Below are 21,254 nucleotides of genomic sequence, written 5' to 3' on the forward strand. Positions count from 1 at the left end.
TGGGCTTCCTTAAAATGTTGGCCATGCAACACCGTGGTACATGGCCTGACTTATGATGGTGCTAATGCTAAGTACTTCCATAACACACAGTGAGCAGACTTTGTCCTGTTCCCATTCCCGTCCAAGCCTTCTGATTTACCTCAGCTTGATGGTCCACTGTCTTGGACCCATCTCCAGTAAATCTCTTTTCATAACAAAGGGGGAACAGGCTATAGGCGCAGCCCTCTTCAGACTCAGCACAGCTCAGATTTCCTATATCGCTTTGTTCTTGGTAATTTTATGGTTGGGGCTGGTGGTCCTGTTTACTCATGGTGGTGATCTGAAGTTTCCTAAACAAATTATTTGCTTGAAGTTAGGGGGAAAAAAGGCCATTGCTTCAAGTATATATTTACGCTCTGAACCACAGTATACGTAGCACAAGGATATGGCAAAAGGCCTGCATAGCAGGGAGGCCTCTGAGGTTGAGAAACGCTGATCTGAAGTCCCTGTCTGCTGGCAAAGCCTTTGGGTAGGAACTCGCGCCAGAAAAATGAGCAGCCTGAGCGCCCTGCCTTGCCTTGCCATGTGGGCTTAGAGAGGGGGTGAGAGAGAGAGGCGATCTGGAGATGGGACCGGAAACCACCTGTTAGCCCCCTCCTGGGTGGGGCCGGATGGAAAGGCCAGAAGGCGGGGTCGGGGGTGGGGAGGTGGGCGGGGTGGAGAGCGAGCCACGCCCATGCCGGCTGAGAACTGAGTCTGATTTGTAGGCACCATAGAAAGGAGAAGCAGAGAGAAGAGGCTGGTTTCCCTGGCTCATCTGTCTGGCGGAAATTGGGGGAACTAATGGAACACGTGGCATTGGTCGTCTTCTGCAAAGGAAGCGGCAGCTGGAGTCCTTCCTAAAGGGAGCTGTGTGCTTGGTTGCTGCCCAGGGAGTCAGCCCTGGGTGCTTATCCTGCTGCTGGCCCTTCTAAGCCCGGCACCGCGGGTGGATCACCCATTCCAAGGGTCTCCTCGTGCAGCCTGAGATTTCCCAGACCTGGAGACAGATGACTCACTGAACTCGTGGTCCGCCCAAACCCCAGGACCTTTCTTACCCGCACCCTTGAGTAGGGATGCCCACGTTCCCCAACTGCCCGGGTCCCTCCCAGGTGGCACATAGTATTTCGGCAGAGTTGTGACCAGCACACTCCTTTCACGCCAGAACGTTTGCACGATCAATTATAAGATGATAAGATTGCCTGTCCTCTGGTCTATCTACCCTTTTCATCATGTCACAGTTGACCTGTCATTACCATCTGTTCAGACTTTCAGGGAGCAAGGGTACCTCCTGATCCCGGCACAGCTTTCAGCAAATGCAATGCTGCTCCCTGCTCAGCCCCTCTTTCCTCATCTTGGGACTGATGAAAACATGCAGCAGGACAGGCTCCCAACAGAGCCCCCCTCTAGACTGTAGCCAGCGAATCATCACACGCTCTTTTGAAACGGTCCGCTCTCAGCTGCGAATCTCTCGGCGCAGCCCTGCCGCCCCTAGGGGGGTCATGAGAGCCCCAAGGCCTGGATGGCTCAGCTATGACACATCCCAGACCCGCCGGGCCAGCGGTTCGCTCGTTATCAGAAGCCAGCGGGGTCTGGCCCCCTTCCTTCCTGTTGTGTCTTTCTGCTCAGCGCTGTCTTGGGAATGCTCAGAACCCCCTCGCGGGCTCTCCAGCCATCCCTCGAGGCATCCACGTTTCACTCCATCAAGAACCAGCCTAGAGGTTGCCCATCTCTACTGTGGAATTCACCTTCTTTGGAAGTTGACACTTCTGCCTGTGCTGTGTCCTCTGGCCTTGCTCCTCTGTGTGTGTCTTCCTGGACCCGTGCTGATGGGCTGGCGGGCTCTCTGTCAAGTGCTCTCCGGACCTGGTCTCAGCACGAGCTAATGAGAGCTTGTGGAAAGCAGCCTCTCAGTTTGGCCTCCATCCCTCGCAACACTCCCATCCCTTCTCCCCAGGTCCGTTGGCCCACCCCGCCTCCTGGTCAGCACTTTCTAGTGTGGGTGCCCTGCTGCCTGAGAGAAAATGGCCCGGCTGTGAACAGGAGTCCCGCAGACCCCCTTCCTCTCTCTTGAGTCCGCCTCGCAGCACTGTGCCCTCTCTGTTTCTACTTACCTCTTGCTCTTGCCTGGGACATCAGGCAAGTTGTTACTGCTGTTACCCTGAGCATTATTTCAGGCATCTGCCTGGGAGGCTCTAACCTACCTGATGGGATTCTCAGAAGCCCACCCCTCCCTTTTGACATTGAAGGTGAGCGGGCCCCAAGTTCATCTGGCAAGATCCCCACCCTGGAGCACCATGGGTATTACTGGGTTGAGCCACACGTGCTCCCACCACTCTGCCTGTCCTGTTTCCCCCACCAGGATGCCCCCTTCCTCCCCTCCTCTCCAGATGGGATCCGAGGTTCAGTTCAGGACTCGGAATTCTTCCCTGGCTACTCAGTTTCATCCCTGATGTCTATAGTTCCTTCAGCAAACGTAGCAACAACTGACACATCTGTGGCACGGGGCTGTCCGGCCCACCCTGTTCTGCTGTTTCTGGAAGGGCCTTGGGCCATCTTGTATTCTCTATTTCACCCGGCCCCCACCCGCACCCATGCCAGGCACAGAACCAGGCCCCGCTTTCAGTAGAGACCAGCTAAGGTCAAGGGCCAATGACAGGGACACCAAGAGAGAGACTCTCCTTGAGACTCCAGACACCCAAGACCCACCTGCCTCCCTGCTCAGCCCTAGCCCTACTCACTGAGGGCAGTGACGTCATGCTTCCTTCCTTAAAAATCCCTGCAGCTTATATTTCAACTTTAATAATAGCTCTTTGATGGGCCTTCCTGGGAACCAGGCCTGATTCTGAACACTTCTTGTAGGTTAACTCCTGTACCCTTTACAACGCTGGGCAATAGAAGTGCTACTGTAGGTCCATTTTACAGATGAGGAGATTGAGGCTGTTGGCTCAAATTCAAGCAGCCAGTTGGTAGCAGGGCTGGGACTGAAACACAGGCAGCCCGGCTCTAGAGTCCTTGCTTAAAACCACACTTCTCTTGTACCTGTCATTTTATCACGTGTCCCCACTCTGCCTGCGAACATTCAGTAGCCAGGCCTTCTCCTGGGTGCCTCACCCATAGCCCCAGCCTTCTGGGCCCATCCAGTGAGCTGGGCCGGCTGGGTCTGAGTTGGTGGGGGGCAGCCCAGTGCTTGCTGTCTTCTCGCCATGGACTCCACGGAGCCTTCCAAACTGACGTAGTCGCTTGTGCTCATGGTCTTGGAATCCGGGCCTCAGGCGCCCCGGGAAGGTTCTGGGGCCCCGCTGGCCTGAGAGCCCCATCTGGGGGAAGGGAGGGCCATGGGCAGCAGAGCAGGGTTGGGTGCCAGAGATGGAGCAAGAAGAATGGGTCAGGCAGGAAGGCAGAGGCTGTGGGGGAGCTCTGGGAGAGACTGGGGGAGCCCTTACCCGCTCCTGTTTGCTTTGGAGCGAGGCGGCTGCGTGCTGTGAGCTGGAGTGTGTCTTGGCAAGAGGCCTCCGTGACAGCCTTCTGGCCAGGGGAGGCCTGGCCGAGGGTGGGCTGCCTTTCGTTGTTCTTAAAGGCACAGCGTAATTATGGGCGGCCAGCCCTTTCAGTGTCTCTGGTCCCTCTCAGGTCAAAACCTCCCATCTGCTCCGAGGTCACAGCAAAGGGGTCAGGGCAGATCTAGGGCAGAAGCAGTCCCTGCGGGCCCAGCTGTGTGCCAGGTGTGGTGTGGCAGGGTCGGCAGCACGGTCCCAGGTGCCTGGCCAGGCCCCCTTCAGCACCCTTCCCCTTCTCGGCACCACACCCCCACTCAGGGCTCCCAAATCCTCGCTACCTTACCAACCCCCCCTTCACCCCCCCCCTCACCCCCCCCCCCACTCCAAACCACTGCAGGGAAGAATATGGGACTGCCTGGACAGGGCACTGTCAAGGGAGCTCGAGTCTGAGCCCATGCCGTGCCTCTGGGGTCCTAGCTCTGTCCCCCACCCCACCCTGCCGGCACACCCTTGCCTCCACCGAGGCCTGGCCTTGTAGTAGCTCTCCAGGGACGCCTATTTCTGCCTGAACCTGTTAGACCCTGCGAAGGTCCTGGAGGAGGGAGCCTAAAGTCTGCTGGGCTCTCCCAGACTCGGAATTGAGATTCTCTGCCTGTCTCCCTCTGGAAGAGATCCCGGCCCTCCTGCTGGCGTCGACACCAGGACACTGGCTGTGCTTGGGCTCATCCTGTGTGCCGTGCAGGGGGCAGGCCGGGAGAGCACCTGAGTAGCACCCCCATGTGTTCTCTGTAGCACCCCCATGCTGGAACGCCCAGCGCAGACGAGATGCTGGTTATGGAGTACAGTGCATGTCGCCGATGTCAGGCTGTCCCACAAGCAGATCGTAGTACCCTGGTATGACAAGGCCCTAGGGTGGCCAGCAACCTGTTCCAGGGCACAGCTAGGACATGGTGAAGCCAGGGTCCAAACCGAGGTCTTGGAAGAAGGACTAAGTTGTGCCCATGGGCTGAATTCTGGGGTATGCTGGGCCAGGAAGGCAAGGGGCAGTCAGGGAAGGCCTCCTGGAGGACAACACCTTGAAGAACAGGGAGAACTTCAGAGGGAGAGGAAGGAGCAGGGTCCCCTCCCCCACCAGCTGTTTTGTCCTAGGCTGAGCTGTGACCTCAGAAGACTTTATTAACAACCTAATTGTGTGCAGCTGGCCTCCGCTGGCCCTAAAGAGCTCATTATCCACTCTCTAAGGAGGCCATTGTGGCCTGGTCAGCCTGGGTCCAGCAGTGGCCTGGGAGTGCCCATCACTTCCTGCTGGCCTTGGCCAGGCTCAGCCCCCTCTTGGAGAGGTTATAGGCTCTGGCCCCCGGCCCAAGTCCTCCCATCCCCACCTTCTGTCCGTCCCTACCTCTCACTCTCTCTCTCTGTCTCCATTTCCTCTCCACTCTTTCTGTCCATCCCCCAATGCTAGCATCGCCCAGCCCCAGTTAGAGTCCATCTTAGAGGGCTTTGAAACTGGCCCAACATCTGAGGATTATGCTCAGCCTGGAAAGAGGGAGGGTCTGGCTTCTGAGACGAAGCTTTACCCTCTTGGGGCTGGGGGTTGCCTTCCCTACCCTGAGCTGGAGGTGCTGGCCAGGCTGCCCCGGTGTGGCCTTCTGCCCCCTCAGTCCCTGGGCCACTATGAAGTGGGTTCTTACAGAGAGGCCCGCAAGCAGAGTTGGCTGCTATGACAGGTGACATTGCTGTTCTTTCTGGGCCTTTGCCCTCTGGTGAGGGCAGCCTGGCTGAATGACATTGTTCTGGCGCTGTGGAGACACGGCCCTTAGAGAAGGAGTGTTCTGGAGGCGGGCCAGCCAGGGGTTCTCCCAGACAGCTTCTCCAGTCTGGGGACTTAACTCCGAAGATCACACCTAGAGCCCCCCAGAACGAAGGCTTCTCTAGTACCTCCAGTGGCGGTACTCTCAGGGCCCCTCTGCCACAGTTCACAGCTTCCCACACAGAGCAGCAGGCATGGTCGCCTCTCTCCTGTCTCCTGCTGGGGATGGGGGGACCTGGCTGCCAGGCTGGAGGGCAGGGGTCTGCAGAGGGGACTCCATACCAGTCCAGGCCCTTTGGGGGGTCTCTACCATCTCCTGTTCCACTAAGTTCTCTGCTCCCTACCTCCTTCCCAAAAAGAGCTTCCTCCCCTTCTGCCTGGAAACAAGAGTTGACTTCTCGGGACAAGGCCAAATTTGGCAGCTGGGCCGAACCGCCCTCCCCCAGTTTGAGCCCAGCTCTGGCCACTTCCTCAATCCGGTGATAGGCCCCTTCATGAAACCTCCCCACATTTCCTCTCCCAAGAACGAAGGTGGAGAGGATGCAGAGAGGAAGGCTGACAGGCCCACCTGGAGCACATGAAAAACGCAGAGGTGACTCGGGCCCCTGGACACCTGTCAGTGCTGGCCACCCAATCTTCCACATCCTGTGGCTTTAGTCCCCCAATAAAACTTATCGCTTCCGTTCCGTGGACACCTGCTGTGCCAGACCCTCCGCGCGTTCTTGGCCTTCTCCATCCTCCCGCTGGCCTGAAAGGCAGAAGGTGGTCTTCTAGATGAAGTCCTCGTGCAACAGGTTCAGTCTCTTCCCTGAGGTCGCAGAGCGTGGAGGTGGCAGGCCTGGGATCAGGCTCAAATCTCTGACTCCAGCACTTGGGTCCAGTGCCTCAGTTTCCACATTTGCTGGGCTGCTTGCTGCAAGCTCAGTTCTGCCCTAGAGACAAAGCAAACATGGTGCTTACAGTCTCAAACCAGTACTCAGACCAGACCAGTACTCCAAGTGCGTGCGCGTGAGCCGCTGTGAATTGTGGGGTTGATGCTCAGGATGCTGTTGGGATCTGGAGATCGGTTGGGGAGGGCTTGCTGAGGTAGTAGGACAGGGGAGAGGAAGCTGGAGGACCTCTGTCCGGGGGCCATGTGTGAGCTGAAGGACAGGGGCCAGGCTGAGGATAAGCCTGGCATGTGGAGCAGGGAGGGAAACCCCAGAGACCTCCCCCTTCTGGCCCCATTTCCCACCATGCTTGCTCTCATGAATTGCATCAGCTAAGGAAGGAGCAAAAGGTAGCCCCTCCCATTCTTCTGGAACCCCTGAAGGCAGTCCCTAAACTACACAGATTAGCTACATGGGTACGTGGGCGTGCAAGCGCATGCGTACACACATACACACGCAAGTCCATTCACCAAGCTGTACTGAGTGTCTCCTGATCTACTCTGCAGGCGGATAGCACCTGGGCACCCGTGGTGCTGTTAGCCTAGGGGAATATCAAAGCCACCATCCCGTTAATAACAGGTCAAGGTTTTTGCCCTCCAGATCTGGGTTAGGCCCCAGGCTAAGCTACTTTCATCTCATTTGTCCTCTTCAACCTTAGGAGGTAAGCGCCATTAATCATCCCCATATCAGGGAGGGAAGACTGAGGCTCAGAGAGGTTTACTGATTTGCCCAAGATCACACGCAAGCCAGGACCTGACTTTGTCCTTCTGACCCTAGATCCCTAATGAATTGCCTTCTACTTCCAGAGGACCATCCCCTGTATACAGACACTCAAGTTCACACAGCCCTGTATCTCGGTTCCTAGCATACACACACGGGAATCACACGCTCAGCGACAGGTATCACATACCAGTGTCCAGGGACACGTGTTCTCAAGGAGTCACATCTGCCCTTGTGCACACACCAGACAAATTCCTTATCTACTTCTGCACTGGTGAAGATATGGTCCCTGGCGCCCAACTGCCTGGGTCCATTGAGGTCCAGCTCTGCCTCTTCCTAATTATGAACTTTGCCTCAGTTTCCTCACCTGTAAAATGGGGATGGTGATGACAGTAACACTTCATGAGATTCTTTAAGATCAAATATCGTATATAAAGATTGCATCTGCTGTAATCACCACATAGAACCAATGCACACCCCCACGGAGATACATATGCAGGCATAGCACACTGCCGTGTACTCAGAAATACAAAGCCTTGTCCACACCTACCCCCACATGCAGCCCACACGTGTCCGCCTCTGTGGAAGAGCGGATGCTGTGGGCACTGGAGGTGAGCCAGGGAGTCCCGAGGGGCTGGCTGATGCTAGAGCCCTCTTAGCCAGCCAGGCCAACCCCAGGGGTGCAGGCTTTTAATTGCTCCTTGGTGGAGCAGAAGGGACTTTGGTCGGGAGCCCCAGTTACAGCAGCGGACGTCTGAGCTGCTGGCATCTGGGAGAGGCTTGTCAGCAGCTGTGGGTGGGCGCCGGCCCAGGGAGCCTCCCCCAGAGGCCCAGCTGTGTGACTCGTGCCAGGCTCCTGGGAGGTCTGTAGGGAGCTGGGGTGGGCACCTCTGCCCACATTCCCCCATGCCCACCTGGGCAGTGTTGGAGCCTGTCCGTCTTTGCTCGGTGGAGGGGCCTGAAGCCACGCCAGGAGCAGGCTTTTCTCTGCAGGGCCTGAGGCAGGAGTGACCCGGGACTCAGAGCCACTCAGCGTAGTTCTGCACATTTCAGGGCTGGAGTGGAAGCCCAGGACGTTGTTCTCAGCAAAACTGTCAGGGACTCTAGCTCCGGGGGACAAGGAGAGAGTAGGATGTACAAGGAAGGATTCTCAGAGGATGAAATAAGGGGATAGGGGAGACAATGCCTGCAGCAAAGAGACCTGAACCCCGGGATTATGAAGTTCTTGGATCCAAGGGGAAAGGCCCATATAGGGGCTGGTCCCCAGTATGGCACTGGTGGGGAGAGGGAGAAAACAGGAGGTCAGTAAGCTGTTCGGACTCCGTTCACTAGGTGAGGACACAGACAAGCTCCATGGAGATTGATGGAGAAAGTCTCTCCCTCCCAGCCCCTCCTCCCCCCACCGCAGCCATCCTGGTGCCCACAGAGGGGCTTGCCTCCTTTGCCTCTACTGAAGATGGCTTTGTGGAGCCCGAATTCCAGACACAGAAGGCTGAGAAGACATTTTGGCCATCCAGGCGGCCACCAAGTTGCCTACTTTCCTGGGAAACCCTGGGCTTATACAGAGAAAGGAGGGAATAGTCTCCCAGTGGAGACAGAAAGGGATTGTTTCTGAGGGTGGATTTGGCAGAGGCGCATCTTGGTATAGACGAGGCTGGGAGGGGCTGTGCATGGAGAGATGTTGGCAAATCCTCACCAAGACGCATGCTTCCAAGTTCCACTGTTTCTCGGGCACATCCCCATTTTTTCCGATGACCGTAAGATCCCTGGCTCCAGCCCAGGCCCATCCTGGGGAAGCCCCCTCCTGGGAAGCAGAGCTCCTTTTTGATGGCAGGCCTTCAGGGGACTTCCTTAGCCCACTGTGATTTGCCTTGGCTTTGGGGGGCAGAACTGGGGTGGTCAGGTTGGTGAGGCCCTGGAGGTACGGGAACCAAAACCTGTGTGCTTTCAGCATTGGGGCCTGGGCCTGGGGATCATGGGAGAGACTCAACCTTTAAGACCCTCCTGAAAGTAACTCCAAGTTGGGAATTATGGTGACTGTTCTTTGGGGCTCTGAGGTTATCCTGCTGAGTGGGAATTTGGGGGAGGTACTGGTTACCGAGAGTGGCTCAGAACAGAAGGTCCTGTCCCCACCTGCTGAGGTCTGTGGGGGCAGATGCCCCGTAGACTTGAATTTTGTCACTAGCTTTGACTCAGATGGCGGACCTTCGGTCATGAACCTTGGTGGCTGCTGGGTAGAGATGACGTTAGGACACTCAGGTTCCGGTGATCGAAACCTGCTCCGGCTTCATTAAATAACACGGAAGGTCAAGGGCTCGCTGTAGTTTGGGCGCCCAGCAGGGTGGTCCAGCTTCAGCCCACTTGGAACCTGAAGCCTGAATGAAGTTCGTGAGGGCTGACTTTCTCCATCTCTGGACTGCGCGGCCGCTTTGCTGACTTGGCTCTCATTCTGTGTCTTCCCACATAGCCCTGCAGTTCCTGGTTTACGGGGGACTGAGCCTTCAGCGCGCCAAAGCACCCATGTCAGTTCTTGGGAAAGCCCTGGAACTGTTAGAGCGTGCAGGGAGAGGGCAGGTGGGTCAGATGATGGAGCGGGAGTGCCCACTCCTGCGGTCAAGGAGGCAGAGCCATCTTTGTGGTGGAAAAGCTCCAAGGCAGGAACCCTCTTGCATGGCCTCTGATCAGGGCTTGCACAGGAGCCCCTGGGGCTGGTGCTTCGTGGCAGAAATGGCTGAGTTCCAGAGAGTGCTCCCCCAGAAGCCAAGAGAAGGGGAAGAGACCCCTGTGAGTCCATGCCTTCTGATATCTTTGTGGCCTGGGATCCTAGGAGCGTAGCCAGGCTGCTCCAGGGAGCCCCCTCAGTGGCCCACGATGTTCATGTGCCCCCCACCATCCCACTCTGGGGAAAGACCAACTCTGGTGGGGGAGGGTGTGAAAGTGGGGGAAGGCATCCACCCTGGGCTCGAGAGGAGACAGGGACCCAGCTCAGGCCCCTGAGCCAAAGAGGCCTGGGCTTTGAAATTCCAGACTGCTCATGCAAGGCTTTCCCCATCTGTTGGTTAAGACTGGTGTATTTTAGAGCAGTTCTAGGTCTGGAGCAAAGCTGAGCTGCAGAACAGATTTGCTGTATGCTTCCTGTCCCCACACGTACATAGAACTCTCCCCACATCTAGAGCAGTCTACTTGTTATGGATGAAACTGCACTGACACATCCCAGTCACTGAGATCCGGAGTTTACGTTGGGGTTCACTCTCCGTGCTGTGTGGACAAGCTGGCAGTGACACACATCTGTCATCACAGTGGTGTGCAGACTTGTCTTGTGGGCTTTGCAGAGCTGCATGCGGAGGGTTCTGGAACTCCTGGGAGGGCGAGGAGCAGTGGGCATTTGAGACTGTAGTACAGGCTGCTCGCTCCCCCAGGCCTGTCCCGTGAGGCAGTGGGGACCTAGCGGAAGAACTTGGAGGTGACTCGGGGTGCCGAAGGCCTGTGCAGGAGCACCACTGTTTTCCTCTGTCCCTCAGGCAGTTGCCTCTGCCTCCCAGCAAGGAGCAGCCAGGAGGCTCCCAGTGTCCCCCTCCCCAGGCAGCCACTCCCTGCCGTGGGCAGCGAAGGGGTCTCCGAGCTGTCGCAGGAGAAGCCCAGGATGTCTTGCCAGGGACCCATCCATATTTGGAAACAGAGAGCTCGGTTGTGGACAGAAAAGAGAATTGGTGCCAGATGGCTTTGGGCGTAGAGAAGGATCGGAGTGGGATGGGGGCGAAGACAAGGTCCTGTGACGAGCACCTTCTGAGAAGAGACGGACGGCAGTGGGTGGGGGCCCAGGACCTGGGGTGCTTTGCTTGGTCAGCATTTGTTTAAGTGATAAATGAACGTGCTACCGAACAAGAAAGAAAACCAGTGAGCTTTTATCATTTGGCCATGACCGTGAAGGGTCGCTCAAGGGTGTGGTACCCGCTTAGGGTGACTGACAGGTCAACACAGTCAAGGGCAGCTGTGAGCAGCACTGAAGTGCAAATGCCACAGACCCGTGATGGGGAAAGGGGTGCAGCCACCATCCGCGGCTCACCGTGACGCATTTATCTCTGGATCCCTCTGAAAGCCTTGAACGCTAAACTCCCAACCACACCAGTAGTTCCACTGGGTTTCAGAGACCTGAATGGTCTCTGTTTAGCCGGAGCATCCTTGGCCTTTCCTATAGGGTGATATATCCTTGTTTCATTCTCATTGTTAAATTTTTCCATCACTTGTGTAAGTGTGGATCACTGTCCATCGGGGCCTCCCCTTGGGGAGTGTGTTTGGCTTCTTCTCAGCGTGGCACAGGCTTCTGGAGGCCAGACGTAACCCAGGCAATTTGCTGGGTGCCCAGGCTGTGTGGCTCTGTGCCCTGACCCCTCCCGCCCCCCATCCTGCCGGGCAGTCATGACTATGTTCTCTCTTGTCCCCTCTGCAGGCTGGTGGTTCGTGAGCACCTCTGAGGAGCAGGGCTGGGTCCCTGCCACCTACCTGGAGGCCCAGAATGGTACTCGGGATGACTCGGACATCAACACATCCAAGACTGGGGAAGGTAAGGGCCTGCAGGTTCAAGGGGCAGGGAGATAATGAGGCACATGAGGAGGCACATGTGGGGACCAGGCTGCCTCCAGATCCTCAGGGTTTGGTGCCCACCCATTTCTGGCCCTTGGAGGGAACCCAGTTCCTCCAGAGGGAGCTTTCCCATTCTTCTCCCTAAAACCATCAGAACTGCTCAAGAGAGCTGGGTCATGTCCCAGCCCCTTCCCTGGGGACCCCATCTCACTGGGGCCAGCCAGTGAGCTCACCTCCCTTCCCAGGTCTGTCCCTGCTGTCCCAACATGGTCTCACATGAGAGGAGAAATTTCCCTGGACTGTGAATCTCAGGCTTTGGCAACTCTGGGCAGAGACTGGAGAGAGCGGTCTAAGGACTGGACCCCAAAGCTCCCTTTCCCTGCAGAAGCCCTTGGTTCCTCGGGGGATCCCCCACAGAGACCCCCAGCTTTGCCTCCCCAACCCCACGCCGTGCTCTCTTCTGCAGGGATGACCCCAAGGGGCTGTGCGTGCATAGCTTCTGCTGCTCTGGGCGTCTGTCACCCGGGCCAAGACTACAGATGCAGACCACAGGTCTGAGTCCTTTGTCAGTGTAGCAGGAACCGCAAGGTGACCCCTGCACCACCAGCCCCTCTGATGAGCTCGGGCCTGGTAGGGTTTTTCTGGCATTTTCTCATTGGGTTTCAAAGAGCCTGCCCCTCCCCCCAGCCCTCCAGGCCAGCGCTGGCCTGGGCAGCCTGACTGTGGACTCAGGTATTTGCCAGAGCACGCCGCCGGAGCCCAGTGAGTCTGAGGCACCTCAGTTCCTGGCTGCCTGCTCCCAGGGACTGCCAGCACCCCCACGTCCTGGCAGGAATGCTTGCCCTAACGGTCAGAATGGATGGTCCAAACGGGCCCGTCCGAGCGCCAGGGCGAGGGAGGCCTGTCACCGGGGCCTGAGGCCCGCCTCCACGCCTGCTCTCCCCACCCCCCCTACACACACACCCTTCATTCCATGCTGCCCAGGCCAAAATAAGCAGCCCGCCAAGCACAGCGCCAGCTGCCCGTTCAGCCTCCCCTTGACTGCCAGTTCCTGCGGGCGGTTGCGGCCCTACCCTTCCTCCCATGTAAATGCTTCATTTCAGTCCCTTGAGCAGGGCTGCAGCCCCTGTGGGGGGTTTCCAGCGATTAAGCTCTGTCGGGAAGGGTTTGCGTGTTCAGGCTGGGTGGTCAGTCCTTCCTGGCTGCTGCAGGGCGCTGGGGCAGAGCCCATGCCCAGTGTTGTCTCTGGGTCTATGTGGCGCTGGAGGTAAGCCCCCGAGCTCCTCCCTCCCACTTCCTCATGCTGGCCTCACCCAGAGATCTCTCAGGACTAACAATCCCCAGGGTGTAGACTGAGGTCTTACTCACTCCCAGGTGTGTGGCCTGGCACTTGAAAAGCCTTCCCCATCCCCCCAGGAGGCACCGTTATCACCCCCTTTTTCCAGATGCAGGAGCTGAGGCTCGCAGACCTTTAGCTGCACACTCGTCCTCTGTCCGTGAGGCATTTCGCTCTTAAGCAACTCTGAGAGAGAGAGAGTGTGTGTGTGTGTGTGTGTGTGTGTGTGTGTGTGTGTAATTGGAGCCCCGCCCGAAAAGGCTATGCCACGAATGTCAGTGGAGACATCAGGAGAGGGGGGACAGAACACGGAGTAGGCGGGAAGGAGCAGGAGAGGTGCGTGTGCACAAAAGCCTGTCTGGTTTGAAGAGAGAGCTTTGCAGAGGGTGAGCGGTAGCAAGTGGCAGATGATCTTGACCTTGCTGGACAAACAATCAGGCGGCTGTGCAGATTTGTGTGTGCGTGCCTGTTCGCTCGGGGTGACCCTCTTTCAGACAGATTCCTTGGCATGCTTCCCGTAGGACCCGGCGTGCCAGTCCCCCCAGCAGCGTTTGGGAATTTCATCACCATACCTTGGGCATCTCCACCCCGCTTGGCAGGAGGGCTCGGGGCTCCGTCTCCCAGGCCGAGGCCCCAGCGCCTGTGGTGGGTCCACCAGTCTCTCTCTGTACCCACCTCCATGTGGCTAAGAGATTAGCCCACCTGGGTCCCCTGTCTGGCCATCTCTTCTCCAGACCTGTTGCCATCCCATTGTAGGTTCCTGGGTCCTGAGAAATTGGAAGCCTTCATCCCATCAAATCTCCCCTAACGATCTGTGTTTGTTTCATTGCTTTGGAAAAAAGAGACAGTTGGCTGTTTGGGTTTATTTCTCTTATCAGACATTCTGGACTGTACTCCTCTTCCTCTGAAATGCTAGTAGTAGGAGGTAGGAGGCCCGGGGTGGAGGTTGAAGACCCTCTTACCCACTGATGATGATGATGATGATGATGATGATGATGGCCACGCCCAACACTGGCCAGATGCTCCCATGAAGTGCTTGATCCATTGCCTCCCAGACGTCCTGAGAGGTGTCCCCTCCACGGAGCCCCTGGGTCAGTTCATGACAGGCAGAACTGGAACCCAGGTCTCTGCCCGTAACCCCCATGTCCCCATGCCCCCGTGCCCCCATGCTCCCATGCCCCGGAGCCTTCCTCCCTGGTGGGTTTGCATCGGCACCCACCCCCTTGTTGGGGCCCTTTCCGTTGCCGGTGGACTAAGGGGCACAGAATCAAAGGGGAAAAACATCATTAGGCCGAGAGCCTGGGCTCCAGAGCCAGACCACCTTGATCTGTGTGCTCCCTAACCCTTAGCTGTGTTACTCAGCAGATTTCTTAACACCCCTGTGTCTCTGGCTTCCTGTTTCTAACGTGGGGATGGTGCCGATGGCTCAGGGCTTTTGTGAGACTTCAACGAAGTGGTCCTCTTGCATGGCTGCAACTGCAGAAATAGCACTTACAAAGGGGCCCCTGGCCTGGGTGTCAGCCGAAACCCTCTACCCACGGACACACTCACCCAGGTGGTTGGCTGTCCGAGTCCTTCCCATCTGGCCTCCAACAGAACCTCGTGTATGTTTCACAGAGCCTGTTGAGTCCCTTGTCCCCTCCCATGCCAGGGCGGGGGTGTCAGTGAGGGAACAGGCTTGGAGGACAGAGGCCTGGGTGACACAGTAACGTGGCAGTGAGGCCTCTGCTGAATCCGTACCTCCAACCTTTTGTCCAGGCCTCCTGCTCACCAGAAGCAGGTCAAACGAGACACCCCCTCCTCCCTCAAGAAAAGCAAACGCTCCCCAGGAGGCTTTGGCGGGGCTTGGCTCTGGTGTGTCTGGACAGTTTTGCTTTGACCTTGACTGCTGGCCTCCCTCCCCCATTCTTGGGCAAAGTGCCGCCCAGCTTCTGCCGTGCCAGGAGATGGGGGCTTCTGGGGTGCTGCCCCGGTCTGGGGTCCATTCCCCGTGGCATCCCAGAGGAAGGCAGAGGGCTTGTGGAGCTGGGCCCCCAGCAACCAGAGGAGCCACCCCAGAGACGGTGGGTAGACAAAAGGGGTCTGCAGCCCTGAGAAGCCCTGTTGTTGCAGATCCAGTGGGCAGTATGCAGGGAGGGAGCAGAACCAAGGCCCATGGTGTGCATTCCTGTGTGCATTTCCCTCCGCAACATTTCCTGGCTTCCGGCCCCATACCTGGCCCTGGGCTGGGCCTCTGGACTGCCTGGAGGGCTGTCCCTCTGCCAGGCTGGGGCCAAGGACCTTTTTTACCTCTCAGGGGCTAGGATTCAAAGTTCTCAGCCCCTCCTGGGCTCACGAGTATGAACTGTGGCCTTTCCCCGGGTGTCGGTAGCGTCACCGGGCAGATCCTTCCCCATCCAGCAGGTGCGTGCTACTGGGGCTTAGTCCCAGGGAGGAGGGCCTGGGGGCGTGACCCTTCCCTCCTGCCATCCCTCCCCCGCCCCATCCCATCTCATCCGCATCTCCATTCTCTCCGCCGGTTCCGTCGGCCGCGTGTTCCATTGCCATCTCCCACACCAGTGTCCAAGAGACGCAAGGCCCATCTGCGGCGTCTGGATCGCCGGTGGACGCTGGGCGGGATGGTCAACAGGCAGCACAGCCGAGGTGACTGGCTTCTCTCGACCCACAGCTGCCACCTCTCTTCCTCTCGCTTACTCACTAACCTGCCTCCTCTCCCACCGCTGCCCCTCTCCTCCCTGTGGCCTCCTCACCCAGATGCGGCGGCCAGACTTTCTCTCACCTTCTGTGGCTGGGGCCTGTCGGGGAGGAGGGCGCAGGGGGCTGCCTGGGAATCGGGCTCATTGGGAATTGGGGACGGGTCTGGCTTCTGCCAGCATCCTGTGGGTGAGGTCATGGGACTCGTGTCGTGACTGTGGGAGCAGCTAGACTAAGAAAGGCCGCATTTGCCCCGGAAGCCTCAGGTGAAGAGAACGGAGGGTGCCGCTCGTCCTCCGCCCCTCGCTGCCCGCTTCCTCTGAGGTGTTCCCTCAGCCGAAGCTGCCCTAGCAACTGCTCAGGACCAGCCCGTAGCCCTCCCCCTTCAGCCAGCTCCGGGGAAACTGGAACAGGAGCAAGAGCCCGGCTCGGTTTGGTCCTGGGGCACAGCCCCCACCAGCGCTGAAGGCGGCAGCGGGCTCAGCCAGGAGCCTCCAGCGTCTTCAGCACTGGGCACTGGCACTTCATGAGGGGCCTGATCGAGAACATTCCAGGGAGGCTCCTGGCCTGCCATCTGGGACGATCAGGAATCGAGACATTTGTAGGTCTAGGGCCTTTCCAACACCTAGGAGCTTGAGGAGTAGAGAGATTGGGCCGGACCCCCAAACAAACCCCTAAACGTCTCCAGAGCCCGCAGGCCAGGGGGCCCATTTCTCCAGTCTGCGGAGAACACAGCTGGGAAGGTGTGTTCTAGCATAGCAGGGAGCCTGTGACCCCCTCCCCCCCACCCCCAGAGCTTGTTCCTGAACAACTCAGAGACCATGCCCCAGGCAGCAGCAAGCCTGGGCCCGGAGGAGGCCACTGCCCGTGGCTGGCTTGGTGTCACGCCCGGAGCCCCGGCTGCGGGAGCGCGGAGCCCAGCTTATCCGGCGGGCGGCGCAAGGCTGGGACCCTGAGGCCTGGTGCGGGACAGGAGGCCACCTCGTGGAAACAGCAAGAACAAGCTTGAACATAAAGCAGAGGCACCGCAGACCTAGGAGCAGTGGGGCAGCATGGCCGAGGGGCCAGGCCGGGCCAGGATGGAGCCCTGAGCCCTGGCAGCAGAGGACAGTGGGGTGCTGGCCCAGGAAGACAGCAGAGACGAAGGGTTGGCCTTCCCCCCTCCCCTCCATCATCTGCTCCAAGCACCATCATACACCGAGCCCCACACACAGCTCTGTCCCCATAAGGTCACGGCCACTCAGAAGTGATGAGTGCTCCTACCCGTGCACAGCCCTGATGGTGCCTCCAGCCCACCCACACTGCTCACACACACGCACACACACAGTCCCACTTGTGCACGTACATGTAGACTGTTCCACACACACATTTACACAAATGCATCAGCTGGCTGCTCATGGCCACAACTCAGGTGCCCCTCTCCGGCAGCGCCTGCAGTGTCACACCTGACCCCTCACCACATATACGCCCAGTGCGTTTACAGGTACACACGGTGGGGTACAGGAATATGCACACCCAATGAAATATGTAGTTTTCTATAGACAGCCATACATGTGCAAATATGTAAGTGAACATGAGCCTGCAACTTCCCTCCCTCCCTCTGTCTCTCTCCAATAAGGGACCTAAATAGCATTATTTCCCAGTCTAAGCCCTAAGTTAAATCAGGCAGCCAAGACAAACTTGCAGAGAGCTGGCAGGGAGAAACTTCGCGGCAAGCAGCAGAGCTGGTGGGGGGAAGCAGGCAGCGGGTCATCTACAACTAGACGAGAGAGGCCATGCTTCCCTGGGGCCTCCCCTCCCCAGCCCCACCACCAGCCAGGCCTTTGGAAGCAAAAGGCCTCTTGCCGTGGGGCTGGGGAGGTTGTGGGGGCCAGGAGGGGAGCCAGGGAGACTGCTGACAGAGGGGAAAGCATTTGAAAGAGGAGGCGTCTGTGGTTTTGGAAACTGCAGGGCTCTCCAGCCCCCGCCTCCAAAACCAAAACAGGCCTGTCCACCTCCCCCAGCCAGCCACCTACCCAGCCAGTGGGCGGCCTGGGCAGCCCTCCCTAGGGCCAAGTTGCCACCAACCTTTGATGCCACATGAGAATGACCACGGCCTCAGTGCTTCCCAGAAACCCTGAGGTGCCTGCCAGAGCTTACAGAGCCCCTCTCCTCCACTTGGATTCCTAAGAGTCTCTTCTAGAGACCCAAAGCCCTCTGAATGACTCAGCCCCCACCCCAAGACCATTCCAGTCTGTCCGGACATCCTCCATCCCAGTTCCCCGCCCCCGGGTGGGGTTGAAGCTCTGGGCCAGTAGGGGGGCCTGCTCTCTTGCTCCCTCAAGGAAACCTGGGAGCTAGGAACCTGAGGCCTGCATGGCACGTGTCTACATGGAGGTAAGCCACACCTCCGCCATCTAAGCCAACCCGGACAGAGAAGTCAGCCCCCGCCCAGACCGACTGGAAGAGTTGCCCTCAGAATGCTCGTCGTCTGGAACCTGCACAGTGACAAGGCAGGACACACCTCTGAGCTGGCCAGACCTCTTTCTGGGACTCCAAACTCCCAGACATCTGTGTTCTTGGCAGTGTGAGGGCCACTAGCAGGGGGCCTCTGGCAGGAGCCGCTCAGCTTCCCTGGGTAAGACGGAGGGGCCTGGCTCTGCCCTCCCGGAGAGGACCAGGGGACAGCGGGGCACTTACATGGCCCTTGGGGCTCTATCCTGAGCACCCCAACACACTGGAGGCTGCAGAGGCTGCTGCTCGGGCCTCACAGCCCTGGAGCCCAAGCCCACATGTCCTGCTTGAGGCCCTGCTCACCACCCTGCAGCAGGACAGGGCCCCTCTGATCTCCCTAAGAGGAGGACTGTAATTTGTCCCTGCAAAGCAACTTTGCCTAGGAAAACTTTAATGATGGCTTCCTGCTGGAACCACAGGCTTTTAAAAATAGTCTAGCTGAACAAAGGCAAAATGTGGAGCCCAGGCCTCGCCTCACCCTAACCTCAGAACCCTAGAACCTCGGGGCCTGGCACTGCCCTTCTGGACATGGCACCAGCCAGGATTGACCGTGACACACTGGAAGATGGAGCGCGACCAGCAGCAGGCAGGAGCGCCGAGGGCTGGCCTGCAGAACACGGCACTTCTCAGAGGCCCGAGTCAGAATCTGGCTGGACGAGGTTCTCAGGCGGTCTTGGCAGCTCTCCTCAGAACTCCTGAAAGCTTCCAGGAGTTAGTGGATGGTGAGAAAGGCCTGCCCCCGGGAAGAGCTTCACCTTGCGCGGAGCACGCTGAAGAGCGGTGGAAGCTCCCACAGGCCGTCAGCTACTTCTGCCTTGGGCGGCCTCTCAGATGCGGCTAGGCCCCTGCAGCCTGGCAGGGAAGCCACATCCACCCCAGAGGGAGCTGCCGCCTCGGCCCAGCACCCAGCTACAAACCGGACCCCGAGAACCCGTAGCGAACCGATGGCCCTCCTGCCACCGGGGGTTGGGGTGGCAGCTGCCCCCCTCCCTGACTCCTGCCAGAGGCCCAGACCAGGCCACCCATCGGAGTCCAGCCCAGGAGTCCAGGAGCTGGGAGGAGGGGGACAGGCATCTGAGAACCCGGCCTCCTGCTATTTTGAGCTCCTGGAAAGCCTCCCACTTAATGCCCCTGCTCTGATAGCCTTGCCCTTCGGCGATGCTCTGCCTAGTCCCTTTGGAGCCCAGACCGAATTCGGCATGACGCGCTCAAAGGGTGTGGCCAGGGGGCCAGTTCTGTCTAGCTCAGCATCTCGTTCTCCCAGATGGTGAGGGTGGGGATGTGGGCTCCTTCCTGAGATGTGAGCGTTCCCCTGGGGAGGCTCCCCACCCAGGTGTAGGGTTTCTGTGGCCAGTCGGCTGTGGGTCCCCGGAGAAGCCCCTCCCTGGAAGCCTGAGCCAGGGCCCAGGCGGAGGCTGCAAGGGGCCCCTGCAGGAGAAAAGCCGAAGGGATCCAGGAAGCCAGGGCTGTCCCCACACCTTCCCCCCAGGCTTTTCCTGAATTCCCAAAGGGTGCATCCTTCCCAGTACCAGGGGCGACCCTGAGCAAGGCTCCTGTGCACTGCGGGCAGCTCCCCAGACAGGCGTTGCCAAGCGATGTGGTCAGCTCAGCATGCCTGCCTGCTCGGCGCTCTGGGAAACTGTACCCAGGGCTGCCTTTGATCCTTTGGCCACTGAATGCTTGTTATAAACACAGGTCACCATTCCCGTAGAACACATGTTCCCCATAGTCCTCTGGGGAAAGTGATCTGATGAGGTGTTCAGATTAGTGGTCAGAGGAGGCTTCACCAAGGAGCCCCTAGAGCTGCCAGAAGGTCAGACAGAGGCAGGACTTGTGGGGTGGAAGTGGGAGAGGGCCTCAGCCAGTCTGGGGCACAGATGGGAGCGTAGCATGTTCAGAGAAGGGGAGCGCATCCCCGGCGGGGGGCTGCCAGACATCCCAGGGACTGACTGGCTCAGGCCCCATGAGGGGCAGGTTCTGCTAGCTGTGTCCTCCACCCAGGGAGCTTTGGGAGCCCTGAGGACCCGGGCGCCAGCACCCTGGTGGCTGTTATCAGGCTGGGAGGCTGGGGAGGGCCAGGCCACCTGAGGCCCTGGCTGGCTTCTGCACACACTGGGAGCAGTGGTGAGGCTCCGGCTAAGCAGGGCCAGGCCGGGGTGGGAGAAGACAGGAATGAGGGGCCTGCACTCCAGCCTCAGATAACCATGCCTCCCTGCTTCGCTCCCCCCAGAGGAGAAGTATGTCACTGTGCAGCCTTACACCAGCCAAAGCAAGGACGAGATTGGCTTTGAGAAGGGTGTCACTGTGGAAGTGATCCGGAAGAATCTGGAGGGCTGGTGGTACATCAGGTAGGAGCCTCAGCAGAATAAAGAGCTTTCTCTGCCCCCCTCCCCAACTGTGGGGCAGCCATGGGCAGGTGGGTGCCCCCAGAGCCCAGGCTCGGCTGCTTCAGCTGCATGGCTCGACCAGAGCGCTCATCCTGCGGCTTCTCTCCGGGGACGTGGAGAGCAGAGATGGTGGCAGCCAAGGCGACACAGGTTGACGTGGAGAGCGTTGTGGCCAGGGGGACATAGGGGTCCTGGCTCCACCTGCAGCTGGTGGTGCGATCCCGGACCCAGGCGTCTGCCAAGAGGGTCCGGCCCATCTAAATTTGGTTTTCTGTGTCTGGCCTGGGCTGCCTGGTATGCTACACAGCTCAGGCCACCTGAAGCGCTGGCGTCTGCAGGCCTTGTTGAGGTCCCGGCAGGCAGCCCCTGTGCCCACAGCTCAACACTGGGGGGCCCCAGATGCCGGCTCTACCCACGTTGTTCCCCTCTGCGGGGCTGGCTCACCGGGCTGTGAGAGCCAGGGCAGAGGCCAGGCCTGAGCCCAGGCCCAGGTCAGAGGCCTCCTACTTCTCCTGCCCCTCACCGCTTGCAGGGCCTAATTGCATTTCCCAGCTGAGAAACCCATTTGGGAATGTGGGGAGGGGAGTGGGGGGCTTCCTTGGCAGTCCTGGAAGCACACTCAAGCCTTTGGGCTTCACTCACTTCTTCCCTACCAGGTCATGCCCTCCAGTCCCCTCTGCTCTGGGGCTCTGAGGCCAGCCAGCACCCTCCCAGGGGGGGGCCTTATTCTCAGGAAACGTTTTTGGGTGCTTTGGAAGCAGCTTAGCTGTAGTGATTTTACCC

The 21,254-nt window shown here is 58.7% G+C and overlaps 1 protein-coding gene across 5 annotated transcripts in view; it reads left to right on the plus strand.

Annotated features, from left to right (window-relative positions):
* Positions 1-21,254, plus strand: part of SH3PXD2A (SH3 and PX domains 2A) — a 230,145-nt gene that overhangs the window by 190,123 nt on the left and 18,768 nt on the right. For 3 of the 5 annotated variants that reach the window (XM_059173298.1, XM_059173299.1, XM_059173301.1), the window contains 3 exons: positions 11,428-11,541; positions 15,457-15,540; positions 20,315-20,432. In XM_059173298.1, coding sequence (XP_059029281.1) covers positions 11,428-11,541; positions 15,457-15,540; positions 20,315-20,432 — 316 coding nt within the window. The remainder of the gene's footprint in view (positions 1-11,427; positions 11,542-15,456; positions 15,541-20,314; positions 20,433-21,254) is intronic. The other 2 variants (XM_059173300.1, XM_059173302.1) reach the window with 1 other exon arrangement.

The sequence above is a fragment of the Mustela lutreola genome, chromosome 4 (genome assembly GCF_030435805.1).
Source record: "Mustela lutreola isolate mMusLut2 chromosome 4, mMusLut2.pri, whole genome shotgun sequence".
Classification (NCBI taxonomy): Eukaryota; Metazoa; Chordata; class Mammalia; order Carnivora; family Mustelidae; genus Mustela; species Mustela lutreola.